At 40.2% G+C, this 27,768-nt stretch overlaps 2 protein-coding genes across 7 annotated transcripts in view; one reads left to right on the plus strand and one right to left on the minus strand.

The window, feature by feature from the left end:
• Positions 1–3,835, minus strand: part of LOC124169770 — a 53,737-nt gene extending 49,902 nt beyond the window's left edge. Inside the window, exon 1 of the mRNA XM_046548501.1 lies at positions 3,586–3,835. Coding sequence (XP_046404457.1) covers positions 3,586–3,648 — 63 coding nt within the window. The 5' untranslated portion in view covers positions 3,649–3,835. The remainder of the gene's footprint in view (positions 1–3,585) is intronic.
• Positions 1–27,768, plus strand: part of LOC124169768 (activating transcription factor 7-interacting protein 1-like) — a 95,496-nt gene that overhangs the window by 34,872 nt on the left and 32,856 nt on the right. For 3 of the 6 annotated variants that reach the window (XM_046548489.1, XM_046548494.1, XM_046548493.1), the window contains one exon: positions 11,179–12,146. In XM_046548489.1, the coding sequence (XP_046404445.1) occupies positions 11,720–12,146 (427 nt within the window). In that variant the 5' untranslated portion in view covers positions 11,179–11,719. Of the gene's footprint in view, positions 1–4,045; positions 4,139–10,405; positions 10,445–11,178; positions 12,147–27,768 lie in introns of those variants that run through there. The other 3 variants (XM_046548490.1, XM_046548492.1, XM_046548491.1) reach the window with 3 other exon arrangements.

Genomic DNA, 27,768 nt, shown 5'->3' on the forward strand with positions numbered 1-27,768 from the left:
TAGCAGAATAGTCTTGTAAGTTAAATTGAAGGTAGGCATGGTGTTACAAAAACTGCAATAATCTCCTTTAAAAAATGGCGCGGGAGTCCGCCAAGATATTTGACCGCCGTTACTAACTTAGATGTTGGCTGTCAAGTTAAACCGATTTATTTTTGGGATACGTCAAATATATCTTCAGGCACTTCCTACCTCCTTCGGTAGATTGGAAGATGATAAAAAATAAGGAAATGTATTGACGAACCGATCGCTTTAAAAATTCATGTTTATTATTGTAATTCAAAAGCGTGTTTCAGTTAGTTAGGCGGCCCGGGGTATCATGATAAATTTTTCCCGTAGTTGTTGGTAAATTCCTGATTTTTTATTGCAATTAGTTCCCTTAAAAATATTGAATGAATTTTTTAAAAAGTAATCCTGGATTTTGGCCCGAAGAATGAGCTCATAGAAGTCTAGTTGATTTTCGTGTACGAACGCAGCAACACGAACGAAGGTCTGCAGAACACTGAGTCAGGCTGAAGTATTGCAAGGACGTTCTGTCCTGGTGTGATTTGGCCGCTGTCATTTCCCGGGTTTCATGGAAAAAATTACAAATATTTTATTGGCTTTGCAGTACTTGAAATTTCGTGAAGTGAAAACAACGTTTCCAGACGTGATGTAGTGCAAATCCGTACGATGAAATAATAGTCCCCATGGAGATCTTTACAGTTCTATTGACAACAAGGAGTTTGTGTTCACACATCGTCATCATGTGCAGTCAAACTCAACGTTATTAGAAACCACACCCATGTCAACAATCGGTTATAATACAACTGTTGCAATTACCATAGGGACTTACATAATTTCATTTTCTGGAGCAGGCTTCGGTGAGGGTAGTAAAGTCGCCTCACCTGCCAAACAGGAGGTCGTGGGTTCGAGTCCCGCCTGGGTGCGTTGCGCCAATCCAAGGCATGGTTATTCGTGCACGAGTAATTGTTGACTTGTTGAAAACTCTCAATGTAAAAGGTCAATCGTATTCGCGCTATATTTTAATGTGCTGTTCTTGATGGTATGGGAATGAATTAATAATTTCTTGTTAAATTAATAATGTTCCTGTTCAGCCACAGTGAACCAAATTACTTGATCACAAATCCAGCGATTTTCGATCTATAATGTGTGTAAATATTAATGTTACTTTGACAATAATTGAGGCCAACCCAGAAGGATAAGGGTAATTTTTAAGGTATGTGGGACAGTATCCTTGGGTTTTGTGTGTTTTGCCATCAGTATTTCACTCAGAGGTCCGGCTCGTTTTATAAGCGGTTCTGTAGTAAAAGTGTTTACTTAATACAATTATACTCAAGCTGTAACTATTGCTTTAATTCCTTCGGGTTTTAACGGATAATAATTCGCATGGCTTAAAGATTATGATTTAGCACTTTTCTGAAATAATTATAAGTTCACTTGCCCCCCCCCCCCCCCTTTGCCTTCTAAGGCACTTAATTAGAAATAGTGTGCATTAAAATGGTTTAGATTTATTGATTTGATAGTGGCTTTTAAAGAAATTTCGGTCTTCGATATTGTTCAAAATTATTCAGACAGTTAGTTGACCACACAAATAATTCGTTTAGATACGTCGGTCAATGGAATTCGCAAAGCTTTTGGAATGGGTTTTTGCGCCTGCCTCAGAACAATATGCGCTAACAAATGTAATTAATTTTGCAAAAACTGACTCTAACGCTATGCTTCTTACCCTTACCGCTTACCCTTCAGCCCTGTCGTTGTAACTCGCATTAAATTTGAACGGGGGCGCAGTCGGAAAATGTACAATATATAGCATTTGACAACTTCTCTTTGAAGGTCGAGTTAAGTACATATTTGGTAAGAAAGAATGCCAACGCGTCTACGGTCATATGTTTGCAGTAATTAAAACACTATTCTACATATATTGCAAAGGTATACATAACTCTTTCCCTGCCAAAGACCCTAGTTTTGTGTGTTTTTTCAGGAAACCATGGAAACCTAAAAACTTCTGCTGTGTTCACTTTCATGGGTCAATATGCGGTATATATATGCTAAAAACTTATACTTCTCCCTTTAATTTAAAAATTCATTTCTTTCGATATAAAACAGTTTTACCTTGAGGGTTCTTTGAATACATAAAACATTAAGCAGTTTATGTGGGAGAGTGGTAGTATAGTGGGTATAGCAATTGGCTGCGGATCGAAGGGTGCCGCATTCAAATCCGGAGTGAATTGTTGACACCTCACGTGAAATCCTGTTGTACAAATTGACCTAGGGAAATGAATTGCTCCACCTATCCTGAGTGCATGAATTTCACACGCCTGTGGTTCAGCTTGGGCCGAGCCCTACCCTCACCTGCCCAAAGTAACCCTCGGGTTTAATTACTTCGTGAGTGCACAAGTATTTAACTTGGGGTTATGTAAACTGTAAGGCGCTACGTTTTTTAGATGTGAGAAACGATATTTCAGACTTTTCAAATACTTCGTTTTCGATGTCTCACGTGTACACGGGTAGTATAAAAAATTACGCGGTAGAAATTTTTTTGTTAAAAACTCGAGTGATTAGCCGAAACCAGAAATTGAAAAAATCGGTTTCAAGATGTTTTTCATTTACTAATCGCGGTATGGTTGGTAGTAGTATTTATGACAACATGTGTATAGCTAAATTAAAATATATTCCACCAAAAACAAAAATTAACATACCTGTTGTTTTACAGGATATTGTGGTGCACTGAAAACGAGATTTTCGTCAGAATTTTAGGCGTATATGTCGATACTATGCACTGCTCTATACGGTGGATTTCTTCCTGTTAATACGTCAATCAGGGTGAATTACAGCTAACGTTCGCTCAAGCTTATGAGAGAGATTAACATAATTACTACTGTCGCAAATATCTTCGCTATTTTGGTCTATCAACAGCATAAAAAATCGCATATTCGAAGTAATTTGTTTTGAATCGTATATACTGCGAAGCTTTTGCCGCTCATAAAAATTATATTGGATGGAATATAGCCTCAAAAGGTGTAAATATCATTCCCGTTCCATCAATTTAGTGATATGGTTTAAAAGGTCATTCCGTGATGGAATACGCCTATTAAATCAGAAATGCAAATAATATCAACCTTATTGCCCGAAATCATCAGCTCTACGACGCATAAACCTCTAAAAGGATTGAGCGTCCTTGGACACGCTCTATATTTCGCTTAAAATTTAACACGAATTCGAAAATACGACAGAAGATTGTTTTCTTAAAAGGTATATGATTATATTTTTCGTAGACGAAGTATGAAAATCCTCATGGCAGCAAATTGCGATCAAATATCACGCTAAATCTCACCTCGAACTCGTTGCTAGTTGTCTTCCTTCACTCATCTGCTTCGTCCTTTTAAAGACCGCTCACTTGTGCGTGCAGGTGGTAGCAACCACGTGACCAAGCAGACGTCCGCGCCTAGCTTTTTTTCTCTCTATTGTGTGCCGTCTGTGAGTACCCCAGGGTGGCCCCACAGGCCTCCTTTTCCGCCCGGGGAAAGCAGAAGACCCTCCGATTGGGACCCCCCCTAAATCTCAACCCCAAATGATGTTACTTACGAGTAGAATGTCGTCGTACATCCAGTTATTTTGGCGCCGCAGACGAGGCAGTGCAAGACTCATACAACCAGGAACCTAGTACACTCGCGAGAGAGAAGTAAATGCCGTGCAAACTCGTTCAGTAAGCATCGGCGACTGTGCTCGGAGGATTGCCTGGACATTTCCAGCACCGAGACGTCCTCTTCCAGCTTAATAGTCGACGCTTCTGACCGTGCGACGAGTCTAGCGTCGATTTCCCCTACTTTGCCTTCGGTGTCGGCCGAAGGAGAAGCCAAAAAGCACCAGGCACAATTCCCCTTTCGCGCTGTGCTTGGCGGGTAGCGGTTGAGGATATCGCTCTCGGCGCGAAGATTTTACGCTGTTGCCAGATCACGGCATTCCGCGCCGCCTACCATACGTTTTCGGAACTATTCAACTCGTCGACTCAGTCGTTCTGGTGCCACCTGAATGTCAGGATATTGTTGCGTTTGCCTGCCGTTTCGCTGTGCTGCTCCAGTGCCTTCTTCGTCTGGACGGCCGTTAAGGAAGCTGTTTTCACCGTCAGACTGTGTTTGTGAGTATAGTTATTGTGAGAACGAGCCTTCGTCGATTCCTGTAGTCCACCCTAGTCTTGGCCCCGAACTACTTCATAGCGTCAGTATTTCGGGTTTATACCCTAATGGATCGATTTATAACCGTTTACTATGTCAATTCGAGTCCTGATACATGTAGAGTTCTTCATATTAAAGGCACTGCCCTGTTCCATAGTTACCATACATTGGCAGCCATTACGTGCCCGTCGCCATTAGGTATGGCCTTGAGAGGCATAACCTACTTGCCAGAGATTAGCCTCGTAGCCAGGGCACGAACCTGTGTAAAACGAGGCTAGGTTTGAGGTGGAAGACTTGAAAACACCGTGGGCAAATTTTTGGCATGTATGCATTTAATGTTCTAAATCTATACAATACTCTGCGTTTGCTGCCTCTATTTGGAACAGTTTTCAATACGAGGTTGTATGTTCGTAGTATTTTTAAGTCCGGTAGTAGAGTCACGCTGTTTATTTGACTTAATTGCCTGTCACCCATCTCTGTGCCAACGGTCTACATAGATAAGAATCGGACCTTTGATTCTGTTAAGGTTCCAATGGCGTCTTGGCGTCGAGCCCGAATGCCTAGATTGTAGGTTCCCTCCATGTTCGGATGGTTTTTTTTTTTAATCCCTACAATGTTGTTGAGAGCAATTTTCGTAGCCATTGGTCTCGTATTTATGTACTTTTCGGCCTAGTAAAATTATTTAATTTATTTTTAGCTATGCAAACGTATACTTTCTTCAGGACTTATGCCTGCTCCAATTCTTTAAGTTATACGCACTCTAATAAATAAACGGTAGGAAGTAGAGCTCAGGTTCAGAATACAACTATCCTCCATTGCTGGTCACAATGGCATGGATCTGTACATCAGGCTGTGCGCATGCGTCTTTTAAACTGGAAAGGATAATCAATCGATTGTTAGGTTGCCAGTGGTTATTTTCCTCTCTAAACTGTTTTTTCTACATCTAAGTGTGTTGCCTGTCTATGTTTTTCCAATGTAGACGTATAGGCAACCGGCCATAACCGCAAGTTTATGGCCGATGTTCCAGTCACCTGGTGCTATTTTTGTCACAGCTGATGAATATCCCGCATATGCCCTTAATAAAGTAATTATCGGACTTTTGCATTAAAATTCCGGTTTTTTACTGTTACTGGATACTGTGTCTTCCAGTTACAATTTGTGTTTCACGGGAAAACTAGTTTAATGCTGAAAAAATTCGCCTACATTTCACTGTGCCATATTTACATCTATCCAGGAGATCTTTCATGACTACTTCATATATTATGTAAACTTGAATTAATACGGTTATTTAAGCCAATTAACCTGCTATTGAAGTCTTCGAACGCTCAACTCGTTTTGCTACGTTTTAAAATTTATAGCCAGGTTAAGCCAGTATAATTAACTAATCATCTCGAGTCACTTTAACTGTTTTGTTGTTTCCGAACCACCTATTGTCATTATTGACTTAGACACTAAAGCAATGTGATTATCCTCCTTTTGCATTCTTAGCCATGCATTTCATTTTTGAAGTAATTTATCCTGCTTGCTCGCTGATCGTTATCCATTGTTCTGACTGAAAAGAGGACTTGGGCGTAAAACAGCGGTTGATTGTGGGCCAAAGTATTTTTTTTAAGGACATTGAGGAAGTGTTAATTTTCGCCGCCGCTTCACATCAATGCCGTTCTTCATCTGATTTGTAGTTCCATTTTCATCGGCACACAGATAATGATTTATAGATGATCTGCCACGTTTAATGTTCACTTCGGATATGAATTTGTCGACATCCCACTTTCTGCAGTTCCTGAAGGTAGTTGCAGTATGCAATGGGATGCAATCATTGTATCTTACCATCTTAAAAAGAACGCTTTACACTATTGCCAGTGGCGCCACGGTCGTTTCCTGAGCGTTGGACGCGGCCCGAAGTTCCTCAGTGTTCCTAATTTATATTTGCTCAATCTCGTCACAAGCCTGCAATGGCCATCCAGCTTCACATTGTTTATAACAGTCTCCCTCCGTTACTATGGTTGCATTATCCATTGCCCTCCGATTTAAATTTTAAAACATACTTGACGGTAATGCACTAGTTTCTATTCGTTACCAAAGTTATCCTCCGAATACTTCGATTTAAAATCCTGATAATTACTTTCCTTGTTGCTACATAAAATCTTACTGGTTTATTTGTTTTACGGAATTGTTGAACTGCTTACTATTGTTTTCACAATGCTTTTCATTTCTTCAATGTTAACCCCTGTACAGTTTCTTTTCTTCCAATTTTCTCCCCCTTAATTACGTACGTCAAGTATCTGTTGTCAATTCACAATTTGGTAAATTTTGTCTCATTTCTATTAAATATTTTAGTGACTACTCGAATCAATGATTCCACTTTCGGTTTATTTAAAGTAAACATTTTTTGATTAGCGGTAAATGATTGTGTTAATTGAGTGTCGTCATCATCTGTGCTACTTGTTTTAACTGATTTTAATAAGGTGATATTTTGCATGGAGCTTTTTCGAATCTTACTGACAACGAAATACTGCCAGACACACGAGCAGCCTAAGTTGGCGAGGTCTCGCTTTGAGCGTGACATGCGCGAGACCGGTTTCGACATGTATTGATACAATCCGCATCGTCGCGCCATCTATTACCAGACTTCGGAACTAACTCGTCGAAGGCTTGTCGTGAATTTCTACGCAAGCGTTTCAACACACAAATCAACGAAAAATCAATCACTAAACGTGGTTATTTAACGCTTGTTATTATTATTATCTTCTTTCAGGATGAAACCTATTGTAGGTAGACGTGGGTTATCCTTGTGCTAGAGCTGAGTAGTCGACGGCCCGTTTGCTGCAGTTGCGTAACTGACTGGCTTGAGCTATTTTTAATCATCTCAAGATGGCGTCGTTTACGAATTTGACCAGTATTCTTTTTCTTTGTACTTTTAAATTTTTTATTGCGTCTTCAATATTCTGGTGTGGAGAAATTACAATCTTCTGTTGATTACAACTCAATTATTGTTTTACCCGCTTTATACACTATGTGAGTGAGTGATGGTGAAAATTATTCTCCCCCAAGTGGGTAGGAAGGATTTGTAGTAATTTGTTCCATATAGATGCTCCTAACGGCAATGGGTTATGGGAAAACCAGTATTCTTGTATCTTCTATTAATTCGCGCCAGCGCATCCACCTTTTCTCGTATCGTTCAGTCTAATTAAAGTTTTGAGGGATTAATTTGGTAACCAACTGTTTAGGTGTATATCAAGGAAAGTTATACTTTGCGAAGGTAATAAAGCTTATTCCTGTGTCGATATAATGCTTTGTGGAATCGTTTACAGCCTTGCATTGAAAACTCAGCGAGAGAAATATTTTCAATTACAAAAAAATCCATTAAAATTATTGTTTTTGCTACATGTGCGCGCATAGTCGTTACGGATGGTTATTTCCCAATATCCCGTATTTTCGATCGGTCACATCTACCTAACGAATCGGGATGCATGCCTTTCATGTGATGACGTCCGCACTCCTTCAGGTGGCGCCGCTAGCGGATGTTTCTGGAACCAAATCTCTCGAGTTTGTTGTCGGGACTTGAATTTCAAGGTGTTATGTCAAGTCCTTCCGTTGTTTAATTAAGTATACCGTTGTTGCCTTAGTATAATATATTACGGTGGTGTAGTATTTGTTTAATGGAACTATGGCCAGTATGATTCCGGTCCTCGTTGGACATCGGCTATTGGCTTCAAGCCGTGCATGCTATTGCAAAGGTCGTTGGCCCGTCAGGCTTCGGCATATGACATCATAGGCGTTTTAGAGGCTCCAGTGTTATGGACGCTTTATATATATTTTGTATCGTGTAAGTGTACGGTCACATAAATAGCATGAGGAATTAAAGACATGATTGCCAACTTTTTAAGTGTTTTGATAAAAGGCCTTTACCTTTGAACTCGGTTAATCTTTCCTGCAATACTAATTTCATCTTTCATGGGGTATCCTCAATATGCCATACTCGTTGTACCCTATTTGTCGCATTTCCTTTTTTCAGTAATGCTGAAGCTAACTTATTTTTATGGCAACGTATTTTACATTGGATTATACTCAAAACTAGGAGTTTTTATCTTTGAAAAGCCGTTATTTGGCTTTTGGTATCATATTAAAGATTTATATGTTTTTACAACGAAGTTGTGTTCAATATTTATATGTTATGAAAATGTAATAAGGCTTTATGTAACAAAGATGAAAAAATTTGTATTTAAAATTCCTTTTTATTCTTTCTTTTTTTCGGGTCGTTGTTATTTTACAAAAATATTTTGCCCATTCAGTTTAGGCGGTATTTATGGTATTTACTCATCTGGCATGGGACTTACCTTAAGGTTCATATTAGCCAATGAGAAATATGAAAGTAATGGATTATATTTACTCGATGAAAGCCATCAGACGTCGAAATGTCAGATGCGGCTCTCTAAACTAGGAGGTATGTGGCAAAGGTGGCATGTGTGCCCTTACTTCTGCTTAGTATTTTTAAGAATAGCGGGTAATTGTTTCCTTACTTGTGAGGAACGCGCAATGTCATACTCCATGCTTATCTTTCTGTACTTGGTTCGAATTCTGTTTTGTTAATATAATACGATGAAGTGAATTCCGTCATCTACGTAGTCATGCGTTTGAAATCCATTTAGTCATTTTGAAGCGTTGTTTGTGACAAAATTGATGCTGTGAGGAAAGCGAACTTGACCCTTTGAAAGCGGCAAGTGAATGACTGGTGATTTCATGGAATTATCGAAGTGCATGTCCGCTTTTTCGAGAAACAGAAGGATTAAGCATAAAGGCGTGAACATTTTCAAGGGGACACCACGGATAAAGTTAAAATGGGGAAAATGTGATCAAGCATATGACCAACATCCTGAAGATATTTAAGGAGAAAACTTTCCCGTCAATTTGGTTGACCAGAAGTTATTGGCATGAGTATTTGCCATTCCATAATAATTACCGTCAACATTCATAGTCAGCCGTCAATAATACGCGCCGTTCTGCTTTCCACCGTACTGTAAGTGGAAGGACGATTTACTTTTCAATGTGAATACCGAATACATGATTGGTTGCAATGATGAATACTTAATGGAGTTGGGGAGCCAATTAGCAAAAATAAATACTTGGTTGGAGAACGGATATCCTATTAGTGGCTAGGCTTTTCTCTTTGCCATCAAACTCGTCAGGCTGAGCACGACTGTTGGAGAACAAACGCTTACAGTTGTTGACGAAGCTCTAGACTCAAAACTTTACAATCAAGCCGTTTGTTGTCTCGAAGCATAGGCGTGTGTGGTCTGAGGGATTGGTTACTTTCGAAGATCTCACCAGTGTTTTGGACTTCTTTGCGTATAACTTTGTGGTTGTCCATAGGCAATTGTTTTTAAGCTTATGCCAGTTGCGTTTCCCACGTAGTTTCATGGAATTCCTTAGTCGAAGGGGATATGATACATTGCACTTGGGGGATCTGTATTGACGTCGCGTCATTGCTATGGGGTCTTACGTTCTCCGTTTCATTTTGGCTCCTCACTTTTGAAGTTTTTTATTCTGTTAATGTATTGAAGCTAGTCTGTGCAGGTTAGGTCAAAATCTCGGAGCCAAATAAGCTTACCCATAATCCTTTCTTGGTACTTTCATTTAACATTCTCATTGGCATTATAGGTTCGGGTAACTATGGAGAATTTGACTCGTGGTCTTCACTTGCGTTATCTGTCGACATTGGACGCAAAATATGTCGTTTTTTTACCGATAACATGTATTTATTGCGCACAATATATTCCAATGTAGGTATCCGATATATCCTCCTGGCGTCTTCGCTAGATATTCCTTCCAAGGAATGTTGCGCATTATAATGGCGTATGGCATGGCCGCTGTCAACAATAGTTAGCAGTTAAAAGTTCGATTGATTCAGGCGTTATACAGCGAAAGTTCGTCATATTGAAATGAAAGATGGTTGAACTTTTCCGCAATTTGTCATACGAATTAAATTATTATGGAAAAGTGCTACCGCCTTTTTCAATAATTAGCAGCATTTCAATAGTGAGCAGTTATGACGCCGATTTGACAACAGCATGCCTCGCCTCATGGCGGCGTTGGCGAACGTCTCGTTCATGCATTGTGACGTCAGTCGTACCAGTTTTATGGTGCGCATGCGCGTTGGGTATTTCACGAAGAAGGCGAGGAGGTAGCGAAGAAAGGCTCAGGCATTCAAGAGAACGCTGCGACGACGTGCGCTTGAAGTATTTAAGCGTTTGGTAACCTTATAAATACTAGTTAGTACATATTTAGGCTAATACATTAGTTACTAAAATGATTGTATGACCTCTGGAGGTCAGCAGAGTTGTGTGGCCGAACTTGGAAGGCCGGATGTTTTGATTTCACGAATTCAAACTAATGTTTGCTTTTCTTAAACGGAATCGCGTTTGTAGCTGCGATATTTTCACTATCGCTCTCTGCGCCTATTGCGTGGATTTATCCCGGGTCGATTCGTTGTGATGCTCTAGCCATTAGGCATGCCGATCGAGTTCAACGGCGGGAATGTATACCGGTGTGTCGTATTTCGTTGACAGGAGGTTTCAGCTTGATTGCATGTACGGCAACAGCGCTTTCGTCCGGATTTATCGTCCGTCTTTGAAGGATATTGCGAAATATGTCCATGAAGCACCGTATCTCATTTTTTGAGGAACAGGTTTCGTATCTTTACGCGCATCTAACTGCGCATTAACATGCTCCGCGGAAACACAGCCGTCGGTCATATTTACTCTTAAACTGTCATAAATGTGAACAATGATGTGTGAACAGAGATAATGGCCAATTGTTTTGCCTCTGTCCCGTAAATTGTTTCCGCGTGGCCAACTCTCGGCGGCATTACTCTCAGTTATATAGAAATGGTTAAATAGCAAGTTTAAAAATTATTCTTTTATATTTGTGAAATTAGCTAACTTATTGGCAACTGTGAAATGCTATTTTCTTTGTAAGACTTATTGTTGTTCTTATCTTGTTGCAGGTTAGAGTTTGACTTCACCTGAAGCAGTCGGCACAGAAGCGTCCGCATTTTCGCCATTTTTTAGTTATTTAACTATTTATTGACATGTCAACATCAGGAAGGACGCCGATTTCTAGTCTAATTTTAATATTGTAATCGTGAGGGATGTTGTTGGCATCACTTTATTTTTTTCTTCCTTTTTGTTTTCTGCCTTATTTAATTCCTGTTTAGTTGACAATAATCGAATCTTCGACAACCCTTCCCTGCAACGAAATTCATATTATTGGTGCCGTACGGTCAAGTCAAAACTAATGCGTCACCTTCTGTGTGCATAAAATTTTTTGTGGCATACTATCCTGATAACTTGCTCAGATTGAGTTTTGGGGTATTTTTCAAGAATTTCTGTCATTGGCTCGAGAGTACAGTTTTGCAGTAAATTGTATGGCACAGCTTCGCGATAGGGAACGCATTGGTCACCTATTGGCTGTGGAGACGTCTCCATCCTCTGTTGGAGGAGGACGACTTCCAGCAAAGTGACTGTCAATACCCCCCACTGTCAGCAATGAAGTACGCCGATGTGGACATGCAGGAGGTCCAAAGCCATTCCTCTTCACTAGTGCACTCCAGTAGTGAGAATGGGACGCCAGATCTTGGGGCAAAGCGATGTAAGACCCCTGATGCCGTGTCAGTCAGTAATGGCTGTAGCTCTAAGGGAAGGTCACCTGAGGTGATAGACCTGGATGGGGAAGATTCTCCAATTGAGAACGAAGAAGCTACTTCTACCGTCATTGGGTTGACCTATGCCAAGAACGTGTCAACGTCTAGACAGCAAGGTGCTAACAAGGATGCTGTGGACAAAAAAGCTAGTGAGTCCCATGTTGAGAGTGCATCTGCTGAATGCCCTACGATGAAGAAAGGCAGTTCTGGTGTGAAAGAGATGTCGGCTCCTGCGGAAGCTGATGAGGCCTTGAGCAATCATTCTGCTGAAGGTAAGGCACAACTTGAGCATTTAAAACTAATGTCCTGACCCATCAGGTCCATGTATACTTCTGCTAGAAAGTTGTTTTCCTTGCATATGGTCATTTTTACGGAAATAATGAGGCATTCTTAAATTAACTTCTTCAGTGAATAAGCATTGTAGATAATTCATCAATAAAAGTAGGCCGTATCTGTTTTCCTTGGTTTTTATGAGGGCAACCTGAAAGAATTTTCAACAACAACTCTGTAGTTATATGTATGTTTTTTTCTTTGTTTTTAAGAAAGCCTTGCAAGACTAGTTTTTATGAGAGTACCCTTAAGTGTTTCAAGGCTCAATAATGTGTAGTGTTGGTTATTGCAAATTTATTTAGTGCATGCTGAGACTTGTTTACTTATACTTTTGCATTCACCAATATTTTTTGTTTGAATCCAATGTAATGTTGCATTCCTGTACCAACAAGTTGGAGCCACAGCTTATTATCTGAAGCTACTTAAGGCATTTGACTTTTGACATGGATGCTTGTGATATCTGCAGTGACATCTATCCGAAAAATATTACATTAACAGTAAATTTTAGGTTCCTTGATACCAAAATGTATTTGGCAAAAAATAATTTTCTTGTCTGAATTATACTCAGTAATGGTTTATATGTAATTTATAATGTTTGCTGTGGTACTTTTACTGATGGACTAATTTGTGATGCTGTAGTCATGGTAATAGTCAGTTATTGTGTGGGTGCGAGTCAATTACAACTTTATGGTCCATGTACTTGTACATATCCATGTATTGATTTGTCTTTGAGGTTTTAGTCCATGGAATAGCATATATTTGTGTGCATGAGAAAGTGGTTGGAATTTTCATAGTTAGAATGATACATGTTAAGCTTAATTATATTTGGTAGTAGTTTATTTTAGAGAGGTTAAGTAATCATGGTGTAGCAACACAAGCAGCTGATGGTATGTGGATCACCTAATCTATTTGTAGAAATGGAGTGCTACACAGCGTGTTTGGTGTTATTCCAATCCTGCAAAGGAAATCTGTGATTATCCTGACTTAAAATGTTATTCTGTGATTCTCATGGGTGTGGTATTGGTAGACAAACCTATGTAGGGTATATTATGGTAATTCAGAGGAGTGCTGGTTTCAGGAGCTAACGTTATTCTTTTCAGAGATTTTAAGTTTTCCTGTTTTTAATCCTTTTTAAGGCCCCCAAATATGAGATTTGTTTGCATTTTTATGAATAGTCTGTGCCTTTATAAAAAAAACTACAAATCTGCCATGTGTAAAATTATATTCAGTCAATCAAAATATTTAGTTATGTAGAATGTTGCCATCCATATAGCCTAGAACTTGTGATTCATGGAGTATGTGTAATAATATACATTTTTGCCAATTCATGGATTTCATTTTGCATCCCTTTGTATGCTTTTGTTGAAAGATTCATCTTTGTTAGTAATATCATGGTGTCTAATGAAGTAAGCATCTTGCGACTTTTATGGACCTCCGTCGTGTGAGCGTGTTAGAATGCAATTTGTGGAAAGCATATAATTTGATGAGTTTATTTATTTTGCCTTGGGTTGTTTATATAACAGAAAAGTTTGATTTTGATTTGAGCTTGGGAGTGAATCTAAAAACAAACATCCATATGTGTGGTGAAATGTGTCGTTGAAGTGCCAATGGAATCTTATCAGCAAGAGGATATTCATTCTTCATATAGAATGTTGGAAAGTGTTTTCATACTGTTGCGTTGCAGAAAAATTTGAGTGACTATGAAAATATATTTCATCAGTGACTTATTATCAATATACCTGGATTGGATTTGAAGTAGTTAGACTGCTGAAACAAGAATGACTTCCATTCTCCAGGGATGAATATTATGAGCACCTGACCTTAATCCCTATTTTGGGAGTTTTTAAAAATGTTAACGAAGAATCCCATGCAACAATTTTATCTCCAGCTCGACCATCAGGTTTTTCATCTGTTTACTCAGGAAAAAAAGGAAGCATATTTATCAACGGTGAAGCTTTCAACATGGGATTGTGTATTCGGAGACAAATTAGAGAAGACACTTAATGGATACTATTATTTCATAAAAATATTCATGTGGTACCGACATCAATACCACTTCGGATTGCCAGTAAGAACTCATTTCTGTTCACATATGCTGTTCCATGTGTTTTTGTCAGAGTTTAGTGCTATGCACAATCTCATCCTGTCATGAGTAGTTGTTCTGTCAGTATTATTGATATTGTCAGCCTTGGGTCATTGGCAAGCTTGTATTGTATGCCTGCAATTGGAAACAACGTCATTATTAATAAGTGCTGGTGTTTGAGTTTATGCATTCCTGACTTATTTATTCTTAAAATGCTTAAATAGTGTGCATATCTGCAATCGGGAGGAAAAGTTACTGTCACCATCCTCAGTCTTATCATGGGGAATTTACTGGCAGCCTATTCGTCGCTTTTCTTCGTTGCGTAATAATTAGGGATTGGGTTACCCCGACCATTGTTTCGATATTGCGTTCTGGTAATTGTGAAAACAGAATGGTGTAGTTTGGTTACTAGTACGACACTTCGGTGAAATACAGCTCCGTGGGAAATATGTTCGTTGAAAATTTTGCTACTGAAGGTTTCCGGGAAGACAGGAAGGCGATAGTCACCTTCGAGTAGGTAGTGGGATGTTTATAGTATGCGCTTTGAACGCGTGCTAGCTTATCAATAAGATCTTCGCTCTTGACTCGGTGTTAATCAGAATGTCCCGCAGCTGTATGCATTCGGATATTCAGATCAACAGCATTCACTGACGTATTATGGTCCACCCTTCTCGCGTTTTAATATCCTTTCGTATTGTCAAAAGTTTTTCTTTGACGGTTTCTCCCTTGTTAGGATACGGAATCGTCAAAATTGGACATTGCGGGCCGTAACTAGCTGTTATCGTAGAAACATGACTGGGTTCAATTATGAATAATTTAAGTGGTGTATTTCTGTCGTAAACTCAATTATTATTGCCTTTACATCATTAGTTTTTTGTTACTAGCCTCGCGTGATATCGATTCTTCCGAACTGTGATGGCTACTCTGCAGTATGCACAGAAATTACTTGGCTCCGTTGTCGCTGGGGCGGTTGATCTGGCCTAGGGAGGGGAGGGGTAGAGTTCGACCTTCGAACGGCGCTAGATGTGGCAACGTCGCTACACCCAAGCTCTTGACGTGTTTTGGCATGTGCGCTCCGAACTAGCCTGCCAGTTTCTGAGTTGGAATTTTCAGCTCCTGGCTGAGGCCTCTAACTTGGAGCTCCTCTGTAACCCCAGCCCAGTATGTCGCAGGACAAGGGTTTAGTGTCGGGAGAGATGTTGATGCATTAGTTAAGCATATCAAGCGCAAATGTGCCTTTGGTTATGTTCAATATGTCACTCATCTCTCTGACTGGTCACGCCAGATCCAGTTCATTGGCCAGACTGTCTGTTGTATTGGTTGCTTCTTCCTTGTTTATGATCACGGCTACTCGCCTTGTTTAGGCAGTTATATAATATTAATCTGGTAATATCTCTTAAGTGTTGCATTCTGTATCACTAAAGGAGTAACAGCAATGCATTATTTTTTGTCCATCCCGGTATAAATCTGGCCTTTTGTATCCCTGACACTCCGAATGACACTTGGTGAAGCCCAGCGTATATCGGATCTTAACTCGAACGGCGTAATTCGAAGCCATTTCTTTTGCTGAAGGAGATGTTGTTGAAGGTGGTGTCAACTTGGTTTATTTGTTATTCAAAATGCTGATAGATAGGGTTCGATATCTCATACCATGGTATTGTTCGAAATCACTGCAGTCGGTTGCGTGTGCATCGCCCAATGAGAGGGGGAATAATTGTGGAAAAATTAAATTTTCATGGAATCACTTTGAGGGTTTCGGCACAGATTTAACAGTCGCTTAGGTTCACTAATCGCTTTCCACAATTTTAAAGTAACTATCACGAACCTTTTGTGTAGTTAGACCTCCATCTTAACTCTATGTGGATATTTTTCATCTTTTTTCACTTCCTTAAAAAAAGCACGTAATCGTGTATCGTCTGCAGCCAATTGCTCTCACTACAGTCACTCTGTAGACTGTTAGATTCGTGCCTTAAAGATAGAAATTCAGCGTTTTGCCGTAATGTGTTTTTGTGGATTTCGTGAAGGATTGTAGATTGCCTTTATGATTTTATGACCGCGGAAGCAGATTTTTTTGTGTGAGCATCCATATGACATATGATAATGTTTGCGACTCAGGATATGGGAAATGCTGGGCATATGGTTAGGAATGAACTGTGCTTAGAATATTTTCAATCATCCACCACCTTAAGGTCCATATAGCATTATTCTCGACGATTTCTATCGTCATTGTTAGACAGTTCCTGTCAAGGTATTTTTTTTAACATTAAGATACTTCCAATTCATCGTTTTTACGTTCAGAAATCTTTCTACCGATATGTATATTGTCGCAGACATCGTTCACGAACTGAATGAAAACGTGAAAATGCTCTATCGACTATACTCTTGTCTTACAGCTTCATACATAATCTATTAATAGACATGCAATGAATGGGAGCTTTCATTGGCCAGGTTATCCTGTGCATCAGTGACATAACTACGGTAGGGGGTGAGGGGATGTATCCCCCCTCATTAGCCTTAAAATCAAAAAATTATTTGAAAATCTTATCTGTATTTGATATAGAACAACTGCATCTGCTTAAATTTAAATTTTAATTGTCAAAATGATATAAATGCATTTTCAGGGATGTTATTGTTTAAATTTTTTTCTGAACTCCCCGTTTTCTAGGGGGTAGCCCCACTAACCCCCCTCATCATATTCCTAGCTACGCGACTTCTTACTTGTATACTTGTATTCAAATAATCTTCAAATAATTCTTTCGTCATTCTTCGACGGTTGCAGTTCACGTATTTTTTTTCGACATGAGCAACCTTCTGCTTGATAATTTTTACCTTCAAGAACCTTGCTATCGTTGTGTATATTGTATCTATCCTGGCGAATGTAATAGCGAATGCATCACCTGTCGAAATTTTCTCATAAGAGACGGAGATGAGTAAATTTTCTCTGACGACCTTAAAAAATAACGCAATTCCCTTTTAAGGTTTTGGTCTTTTTTTTACAACTCTAATGTTAACGAAGAAGTCGGTAGTTTTAGACTGCTTCTCTTAAACTGTACATCTCATCCCCAGTTTTCCTTGGGTGCCAACTGCGCATTGCTGATTATCGGTACCACGTACTGGCCTCGTTAGCTATGAAAAGCGTAGTCCCTATGTTGGAGCTGTCCTTAATAGGCTAATGATTTCACTCCTCTACCCGGCTAACGTGAAAGGGGAAAATTCTTTGTCCCACCTTGAGGGATTCCCATCCGTGTTGGGCCTGAAGTAACTGCTTACGGCCTGGATCCAGCCTTCGCTTCATCGGTCGTTGACCCATGATGCTTGTGAACTGATCCGCGTTTAAGGCGTTCTGGCTTAAATGCTAGTGATTCACGTCTTTCACTGTCTGTGCGTGGATTAACGCTTACCTAACTTCACATTTCAGTTCTGTCTTCAGCTCATGACTGACCGTCACATCAGCTTGTTGAGTATGATCATTCTTCAAGCTCATTCATTTATGAATTCGGAAAAATACTACGAGTGGCTTGGGGTTAGGAGAGGCTCCCTTGCCTATAATGAGTGAACGCACCCACTAGCACCGTACTGTCGCGGGTTGAGCTCTAACCTCAATTACTCTGACCTGATCTTGATATGGGTTGACATGTGATTGCATTATTAGCTACGTTGTAGGTTTATTCCTTCGTATTAGTGATTTTTTGTGGAATTTCAACGGAGTAAAACTTCCGTCCGGGTATATCTTTTTTACTGAAAGGTTCAGTTTCTCTTCAGGTTGTGGGAACTTGCGTCCTATATGGAAGTTAAACAGTAATGGCTAAAGTCAAGAGAATGGCGTCTATTTCTTTCCCTCAAGGATCTCTTTCCGCCAGGATTTCCAATCCAGCGACAGTGTGACCTCCGGTCAATTCAATAAGGGCCGACGAACGTTCACGAGCGTTGACGGATTCTCCCGAAGTGACGATCAAAGTCTCTCCGTGAAGCGCCTTATCTTGGACTCGATTTTTTGTCGGGTTCGTTGAGGGAAACCAGTTATTACGCATGGAGTTACCGATCAATCGTTGATGAACTGTTGACGGTAACCACTGGTTACCTAACTTGGTGACGGGGTGGGGCCATCATATACAAGGCTGGCTGCGTATGGCCTGGGAGGCTCTGACGTATTTTCAGCCATTCCTCTGGAGTTTAATATCTTGGCCGTTAGGTGGCAGTATTGTCGCGCCGCGTCTGTCGGTGAGCGCTGGGTATCGTGACGAAAGAGCGCGAAAATAACTGACATCGGATACGGGAGCCCTAGCGATATTCCCCGGTACGATGTTGTTTTATTTGCTTAATCATTGTATTGGAGCTAAGTAAACTGTGCCCATAAGTCTAATTTGCAGGATAGCGATGGATTTCTGTATATAGCGCTCGCAACGAGGGTGCCAAACCAGACCAAGGTTTTCTTCTTTTCGCTCAGAAATGGGCTACTGATGCGTTGCAGCTTTTGTCTAGTCTGTAAATTCAAGTAAAGTCAAGGTGAAATTCCGCAATCGTAATGTTGGCACTCGCTCAAAGTTCTCGTTTAATTAAGGCCATATATTAATTGTTTCAGACAATTATAATAGCACATTTTCGTCGAACCTTAATTATTTAATGTCCTTAAAATTTCAGAGCATTAAATAAAATACCGAAAAGGCTGGATAATAAAGAAGAACCTTAATCATTGTTACTGCAATGTGCATCTAAAAATAAGTTTGCGTTGCTATAGGTCAGCAACTGAGGATTTGTGACCCATGTTTATGGACAAAAAATACTTAAAATTGTTTCACATACCACCTCCTGAAATATTGAAGAACCGTCCTGAAAAACCCCGTATAAAGAAGAATGTGCGTGTGTATGAGATATTCGTAAAAACGTATTAATATGAACTTTAATAAATGAACAGCCATATCAATTTTTAAAAATACGTTCTTTTAATGTAATAGCGGTCAAAATTCCATTCCTAAGGCCGGTGTCAGCAGTAGATAAAAATCGGAATGTAAACGCAGCTATATAGGTAGCCGAAGCACTCAGATTTTATTTTCTCTGCAATTTATGAATTTATCAACAAAATAGTTTCCAAACTTTTCCGCTTCCTTAATAAAACAATGAAAACCAATGGACCAATGTCTGTGAGGTTGCAGATTTTCAGAGGTTCTTAATATAAAGCCGAAGAGCTAGCAAAAATGGGAAATATGAAAATGATTGTTATTGTAACACGAAATTGACCTCTGTTAAATAAATAATCGACCTCTGTTAAATAAAATGAAAAACAGGAACCAGAATGTTTGGACTATAACGAGGACAAAGTTTCTTATTTTATCCGTCATTCCTTATGTCTCAATTTTTCACAGCGCCAATTATTCATTTCAACGCATTTTTTTTACTCTGGTGAAGATTTTATCGTCAAATTCGGAATGGTTTCCAACGTGACCGCCATCATTTTTAGTGGCAAATATAAATAGTACTTAGAAAAATGGATCTTCACATATTACTACCCTCATGGTAAATTCAAACGATAACGACTGCTCTGTTGAAAAGTGACCACTTTCGCTTTATTTATTATTTAAAAAAAATAATAATCGGATAAGTGACCTTGGATGACCTTATGTCCCAAAAAACGTGGCGTTCTGTACAGATAATCTCGTTTTCTCCCTTGTCGATGTTTGAGCTAAGAGAAGAATGAAGATAGACCTTCTAAAAATGAGACTAGTAACATTTCCTTCAGTGCACTTCAGCAGCTGTTTCCGAAGAAGAGTTTGCCCACTGTCGCTGTGGAAGTACTCCCCTATTACATCAACGATGTCGTTCTATTATGAGTATGGATTATATGTACTTGCGTGGTGTGACATTCGTCGAATTCCGTACGAGAATAATTCTATGATTTTAAAATGCCTTGTTTTCGTATTACAATTACAAACTGTTTCCTAATAGTCGCACCGGCGAAAAGGTGACGTTTTGTGTTAAATGCTTGCAGGGAAATGTGAAAACCTTTAAGTACACCGTTAAGGAAATAAGTACTTACCAACAATGAGCATTTTTAATTCAATGCACCTTTATGCTATGAAGAGCGGGAGAACCTGGATCAATCATTAAAGTGTAAAGGACCACGAACCAACGAATTAAGGCGGATGCAGGACGCCGAGATGCAACGGAGAAGCGGCGAGCCGCTCGCAAGAGTCGGTGACGTTATGTAGTTAAGCAACAGAAGCAAAAGTAAACAGCAAAAGAAGTTTACCCGTCGATATTTTACCTCAAATTGCTCGAGAAGTGAGTGGCGGATAGAAAAATGGAAAATATTTATAACTCAATCGTAATCGACAATAATAAAAAAAATGGCGAGTGAGATCGTTTGTTGGAAACTGGGTCGGTTGAATTCGAAGGGTATAACGGTTTGGGTTGGAGATTTTTTTTATTAAGTTTTCTTTTCTCTCTTTACCTACAATTTTTTATTTTTTAGTTAAAATACTACCCGCATAACGACGAAAATTTCTTGATTTTAGTGTAAATGCAAGAATCACCCAGTACTTAGCGACGCCGCCGAGAAGAGAATTTAGTAGACCTCTTTGTATATGTAATGTCTTAAATGTTATGTTCTTTCACGAACAATAACATTCTGCTTCTACTGAGTGAAGCCTAACCCGTGAGATTAAAGGTAAATTAATTTTCCCTGAAATGTGCTGGCGTCGCTCCCTCAAGGCCGTTGTACACGGGGCATTTAATTGCGCTGGTTAGAGTTGCATTTATTTCTCATTTTAACACGCAATCGCCTGAATGCACAAGCGAAATTAGAACAGGGGTTATTTTACCATCTCACGTTCATGCATTCTCGAATGCGTTCTAGCAATTCACCGCTTTACCCGACGCAATTTTTACGACACCTTCGTACACACGTCAGATAGTGCAATTGCGAGCCCCGTGTTAAACGGCCTTTAGTGCTGTTTGGTGAGTAGGAAGCTGAACGGAATTGAGAACTACGTGCACAGGTCATTTCGGGGGAACGTTCACCTTACCCTCATGAGGAGCCTTTGCGGGTTACGGACTCGCCTCATACAAAATGAGGATTTCTAGTTCCATGTGCGGTCCTTTTTCATTCAAGGCGACCCTTGCACGGACGAGGGACGAACAGAAGGTAAGGGCTTGTCCTTGCCTCATGCTTCCTCCCCTCTTTACCCTTCCTAACGTTCAGGTCTTTACCCTTCCTAACGTTCCACCCTAAACAAGCTCCTCGTGAATCAAAACTAGTCTTCGTTTCTATCCAGTTTGTATTCAACTGAAAAATAGCTTGGAAATTTTCTATGTAAAGGGAGAACAATAAGCATAAAACAGTTGCGGTGGTTTGGCACGGTATCGGAACTAAATATTATTGCCTTGTTCTTGATTTAGAATTTTATTTTCGTCGCCCATCGTAGATGGTACGCTGTCGTAGGAAATCTCTTACAGTTTACGTTCATTGTAGATCAGATATTAGTCTGCATTCGTCGTTTACAAAACTCACATTACAATCAAAGTGCTCCTGGGGTGGCCTCATTAATCCCCTGGCCAATGATATAAGTATTGTGAATAGGTAGCTGTTTTGGTAGTCTATGGTCTGCCATTAGTTTTTCATATCTTTTCTAAAGTGGAGCATTCTCTAAGTCGTCTCATAATATGGTGATCTTGTCATGTTGTGATTCAAATCCAATTTTGGGAATTATAGTCGTTCTTAAATTACCCCAGTTTCTGGAAGTGACGTCACTTTTTTCGACTTGGTGCGAACTTGATGACCAAATTAAGACGTTGTACGACTGATAAAGCTGAAGGCGTACCACGGAGCTGTACGAGCATTACAAAAAATATGGCGGACATAGGAGAAACAAATGAACTTACTATTTGTTGCTAAAATATTATTTGATCAACCTGAGGTGCACTATCACATTAAAAATGATTTTTTAAGGTACCCAATTCATTCGTGTTTTAAATCCTCACACTGGAAACTTATCACCTTATTTTGGACTCGTATGTTTACCCGCTTTCGTTGTTAAAATTAATCGACTATTGTCGCACGATTCGCCATAGAGTTGATCAATTGGCCATAAAAAAAAGTCCGCCAATCGGTGGAGATGAGATGATTGGGTAAATATCGATAAGATTTCATTTATTTATTGACAATGCGAGAAGTTATCGACATTATTTTTGGGTAAATTAAATAAATTCTGGATGAAATCGGCGTTGCTTCCTTCTGCTACCTCTAAACGACTGCTTTTGCATTCCAATTTACGTACACGCAAGACGCCGGCGTCTTGCAAGGAATTTATACTACCTTTGAAGGTTATGTAACATCATTTTTTCAGTCATAGGTAACACTTCTTCCTATGATTACAGAGTGAATAATGCTCTTCTATATACTTTTGTGTATAGATTGTAAACATGATTAACAGTTCCGTTATGCATTGCCTTGCCTTACAACGCGAACTGAGGAAATTTCTCATTTCCTCGAATTCTGCCGCTGCGTCGCGCGAGGGAAAAACAACTGCGTCACGCTCAAGCGTAGCTTAGAACTGATACCCGATATTTAGTGGTGCCTCCTCTAGAAAATTTTTGACACGGTTTACTTCTATTCCAACTTGAAGAGACCCTTTCATTTGGTATTAGTGTAAACTATAGAAAATTATTGATTGCGGCGAAAGTATATATGTCATTTTAACAAATAAATTATTATTCTCCTTACGCCAGAAGCATGTGAATTTATGAAGGACTTCACTTTTTCCCGGCGAATGTTGGCTGTAAATTCTTCTCGGGATTTCAATTTCTTTCTTTTCCGTCAAAATCGGCAGTCGTAGAGCAGGCCATCAACTCCGACCACGCCATGCAATGGGAGGGAACCAAAATGCTCGGCCACTGTAATGGTTACTAGGATCGTCTAACTAAGGAGGCAGTCGAAATGCGGCTATATGCGAAAAACATTAATAAAGACGAGGAGTTCAGCTTAAGTAGGGCATAGACCCCGATCTTGAAAATGGCGGGTAAACGGACTCATTCTCTGCAATCAGACCACCTAGGATATATAAAGATGGCACCCAACAATGGCATCATCCAACCCAATGACGACGGGAAAGGATTTCATCGAAATGTCGGCAGCGATGGAGATTGAGTAGATTACCGGGATGAAATCCCGAGGAGAATGTTCCGCCATGCGCTTTTCTCTATCCTTGTTTTTAGAGCCAATCGCGCGCAGTCTCTACTCGTGACGTCGTGGTATCTGGGCTCCAGAGCTGGAGTTGGGGTTGACCGTGTAACACGCCCGTCGTAGGCTAGGCGAAGCAGGCCAATCAGTCGCACCGTATGAAGTAGGGATGGGCGGTTATGAGAAAAAAACCGGTGTTAGGTTAACCGGTTATTTTGAGTGATAAGAATACCTGAGTATAATAACCGGACGAAAAAAACCGGTTATATTCAGGTTATATAACCTAAAGCATTGCGTGTTGCATATCTTCTATTCTTAAAAAAACCTACCGCAATTTTGAACTTCGTCTTCCTTCTTCGTGGTGTAGTTTATCGTAGAGTCTTACTTGTTTTTTATTAGATAAGCAAATTAAAAACCGGTTGTTTTTCGATGCCATTTACCTGAGAATTAAATTATTTTTGCCATAACCGAAAAATAGCCCGAGAAAAATAATCTGACTCTTTTGATACCCGCACTCTCTCGCGAACCGTTGGAACTACCAGCACTTTTGCCGCTGCCACTGGATGAGGTTTTCCTGCGCCTCTACCGGCCACAGAGAACATTAAAACCGGTATTTTTTGATGCAATAGAAAAACCTAGTGGCCGGTTAAAACCTAGGCCACGAGTACTCGTTGGCATAACCGATGGCAGGCGGGAGAGAAAAAACCGGATGAGGGAGTACTCGTTGGGGAAACCTATCGCTGTGGGAAGGTTTTTATCAATGGAAAAACCTAGTGGCCGGTTAAAACCTGAGCGACGAGTACTCGTTGGCAAAACCGATGGCAGGCGGTTATGGCAGGTTACAGTATAGGTTTTTTCAATGCATATCAACTAGTAAAAACTGTAACGAGTACTTGGTTATTCTCCGGTTATTGCAAAATAACCAAGGCGTTGGAGTAGCTATTGCGGAAGTTAAATGGATATGAAGTACATGAAATATTATATTAGTTTGCGAAATCATGCCTGCCATGTGACCAAATTCAATGATACAAATATGAATATTGAAAATTCGGGGGGGAGCCGGTACCCCCTTAGCTGTTTATACAATCAGGATCGAAAGGGTCGTAGTTCCCCATAAAATTTCGGGGGGTGGGGGTTGTTATGGACCCCCTAGCTTTTAATAAACTTAGTTATATTCAAGCACAGTCATGGTTAGGGGGTTCTGTCCCCCCCGGGAGGACAGTAGTCTCGTTAGAAAATCTGGGGGGTCAGACCCCCTTAGATCTCTGTTATAAATTTAGTTATGTTAAAGAATGTCTGCGACATCGGAGTGGCTAGGGAGTCTCAGGGGACCCGGCCGCCTATAAAAATTCTGGGGGGGTATGATGACCCCCCTAGTTTTTTGTGTAGACTTTGTTACTTTCAAGCACGGCTGTATCTGGGGGCGTCCTGGCCCCACAGAAGGGGTCGTAGTCCCCCATAAAATTTCGGGTTATGGCCCCCTTAACTTTTTCGTTTTTGACTCAGTTACATACAAGCACTGTCATATTTAGGAGGTCCAGCCCCCCCTGGAAGACCGTAATCCCGCTATAAAATATGGGTGGCGGGACCCCACCCAGAATTTTTATAGGGGGCTGGGTCCCCTGAGACTCCCTAGCTAGTACTCCGATGTCGCAGACTTGCTTTATATATAGCATAGGTATATAGCATAACTAAATTTATAACAGAGAGCTAAGGGGGTCCCGCCCCCCAGATTTTCTAGCGGTACTACGGTACTCCAGGGGGGGCCGGGACTCCTAAATATGAAAGTGCTTGAATGTAGCTGAGTCTAAAACAAAAAAGTTTTGGGGGCCATAACCCCCCCCACCTCCCCCCGAGATTTTAAGGGGCACTACGACCCCTTCTGTGGGGCCAGGACGCCTCCAGATACAGCCGTGCTTTAAAGTAACAAAATCAACAAAAAATTAGGGGGGTCATCATACCACCCCAGAATTTTTATAGGCGGCCGGGTCCCCTGAGACTCCCTAGCCACTCCGATGTCGCAGACATTCTTTCACATAACTAAATTTATAACAGAGATCTAAGGGGGTCTGACCCCCCAGATTTTCTAACGAGACTACGGTCCTCCCGGGGGGGACAGAACCCCCTAACCATGACTGTGCTTGAATATAACTAAGTTTATTAAAAGCTAGGGGGTCCATAACAACCCCCCCCCCCCCGAAATTTTATGGGGAACTACGACCCTTTCGATCATGATTGTATAAACAGCTAAGGGGGTACCGGCTCCCCCCCGAATTTTCAATATTCATATTTGTATTATTGAATTTGGTCACATGGCAGGCATGCTTTCGCAAACTAATATAATATTTCATGTACTTCATATCCATTTAACTTCCGCAATAGCTACTCCAACGCCTTGGTTATTTTGCAATAACCGGAGAATAACCAAGTACTCGTTACAGTTTTTACTAGTTGATATGCATTGAAAAAACCTATACTGTAACCTGCCATAACCGCCTGCCATCGGTTATGCCAACGAGTACTCGTCGCTCAGGTTTTAACCGGCCACTAGGTTTTTCCATTGATAAAAACCTTCCCACAGCGATAGGTTTCCCCAACGAGTACTCCCTCATCCGGTTTTTTCTCTCCCGCCTGCCATCGGTTATGCCAACGAGTACTCGTGGCCTAGGTTTTAACCGGCCACTAGGTTTTTCTATTGCATCAAAAAATACCGGTTTTAATGTTCTCTGTGGCCGGTAGAGGCGCAGGAAAACCTCATCCAGTGGCAGCGGCAAAAGTGCTGGTAGTTCCAACGGTTCGCGAGAGAGTGCGGGAATCAGGAGTCAAATTATTTTTCTTAAGTTATTTTTCGGTTATGCCAAAAAAACCGAGTACTCAGGTTAACCGGCGTCGAAAAATAACCGGTTTTTACTCGGTTAACCTTCTGAAAAAACCGGTTATAAATAAAACCGGTTATTTTTGCCCATCCCTAGTATGAAGTGGAAGGCTCGGTCCTTTCTTGGCTTGAAGGGACTCTGAGATTGTATTGAGTGCAGCGTGGAATTATATTCAGAGGCCGTAGATTGTGATACGACATGGTGTGCAAGTGTTGTGTGCCCTTATGCCTAAGGAACACCTTTATTAAGAAGTTGAGCGTTTTTCGTTTCCCCAAGGATGAAGTGTTGAGGAAGAAATGGCTGGACGCGATCCCGAGGAAGAATTTTCAACCTACGATACACTCTGTGGCAAGTATTTTAGAAGCGTGGATATGTTATCTATTTTATTATTAATAAGGCGGATTTATTCGGGCGACTTAAAGCTGTTAGTAATTGACGAGGGAAACTATTGGTTTGTTTGCGTGTAGTTCATGGCCTCTTGTCTTCATTTATGTGTAGACTTAAGTGAAGAATAGTAACTTGTGTTTGCATCCTAAGCTTGCATGAAGTTAGACCAATATTATGTTACTAATGGCCCGTTGGCATAAAAAGACTGGTGACCCCTCTGTCGATTCATATATAGCGTAATTATTCGGCCTGACCGTCGCGACATGTCTTTCCATTTCGAGTATCGAATAATAGGAAAATTTCATTTGGCGGAGCAATGTTTTTAAAAAATTTGTTGGAGCAAAAATTTAAAGCATGTTTGTCTTCGAATTTTGAGATATGTTATGGGTAGTAAATGTAAGTATGGATTTGGTTGGCCGATAACATGCTCTTGGAATATGTGATCTTGAAGCATGTGCTATAATTCAGGGCTTGGATTTATCGTTAATTCGCAGACATCATGTGCGTTCACATTGTCTTCTAGTGTTCCTTAATTATTCTTTTACGTATAAGACTATGTTGCGTCGTACGTGCGATTTATTTGAATCTAAGATGCACTTGAAGCCAGTATAACCAAAATTGGCCGCAATATTGTACATTTTAGTGGGAAAACCAGGTAAGCCATGTGAATTTACCTCAAGTTTCCGCCAGAGTTATTTAAGAGTAGCTTAAAAACAGTTCAGTACTCGAAGTAAACACTCTAAACCCGTCAGCGACCAAAGTTTTTTTTAAATTCACACATATTTCACTTTAAAAAAATATGATACTGTAGCGGAGGAATCATCCTTGACAACGCGGTTTATTTATTTTAACGACGGGGAGATCAACAAACGAAGATATTGTGTTTGGGAACGAAATAAGATTTACTGTGTACAAATTTTTACGGAAATAAATGTGTTTAAGTGTTCCGGAAATAGGAATAGTTGTTTTTGAACCCTCGCACGTAACAATACATATGAGCTTAACGCAATGAACATAATTCAAACTGACAGTAATAGAGGAAA

This window comes from Ischnura elegans, chromosome 12, assembly GCF_921293095.1.
Source record: "Ischnura elegans chromosome 12, ioIscEleg1.1, whole genome shotgun sequence".
NCBI lineage: Eukaryota > Metazoa > Arthropoda > Insecta > Odonata > Coenagrionidae > Ischnura > Ischnura elegans.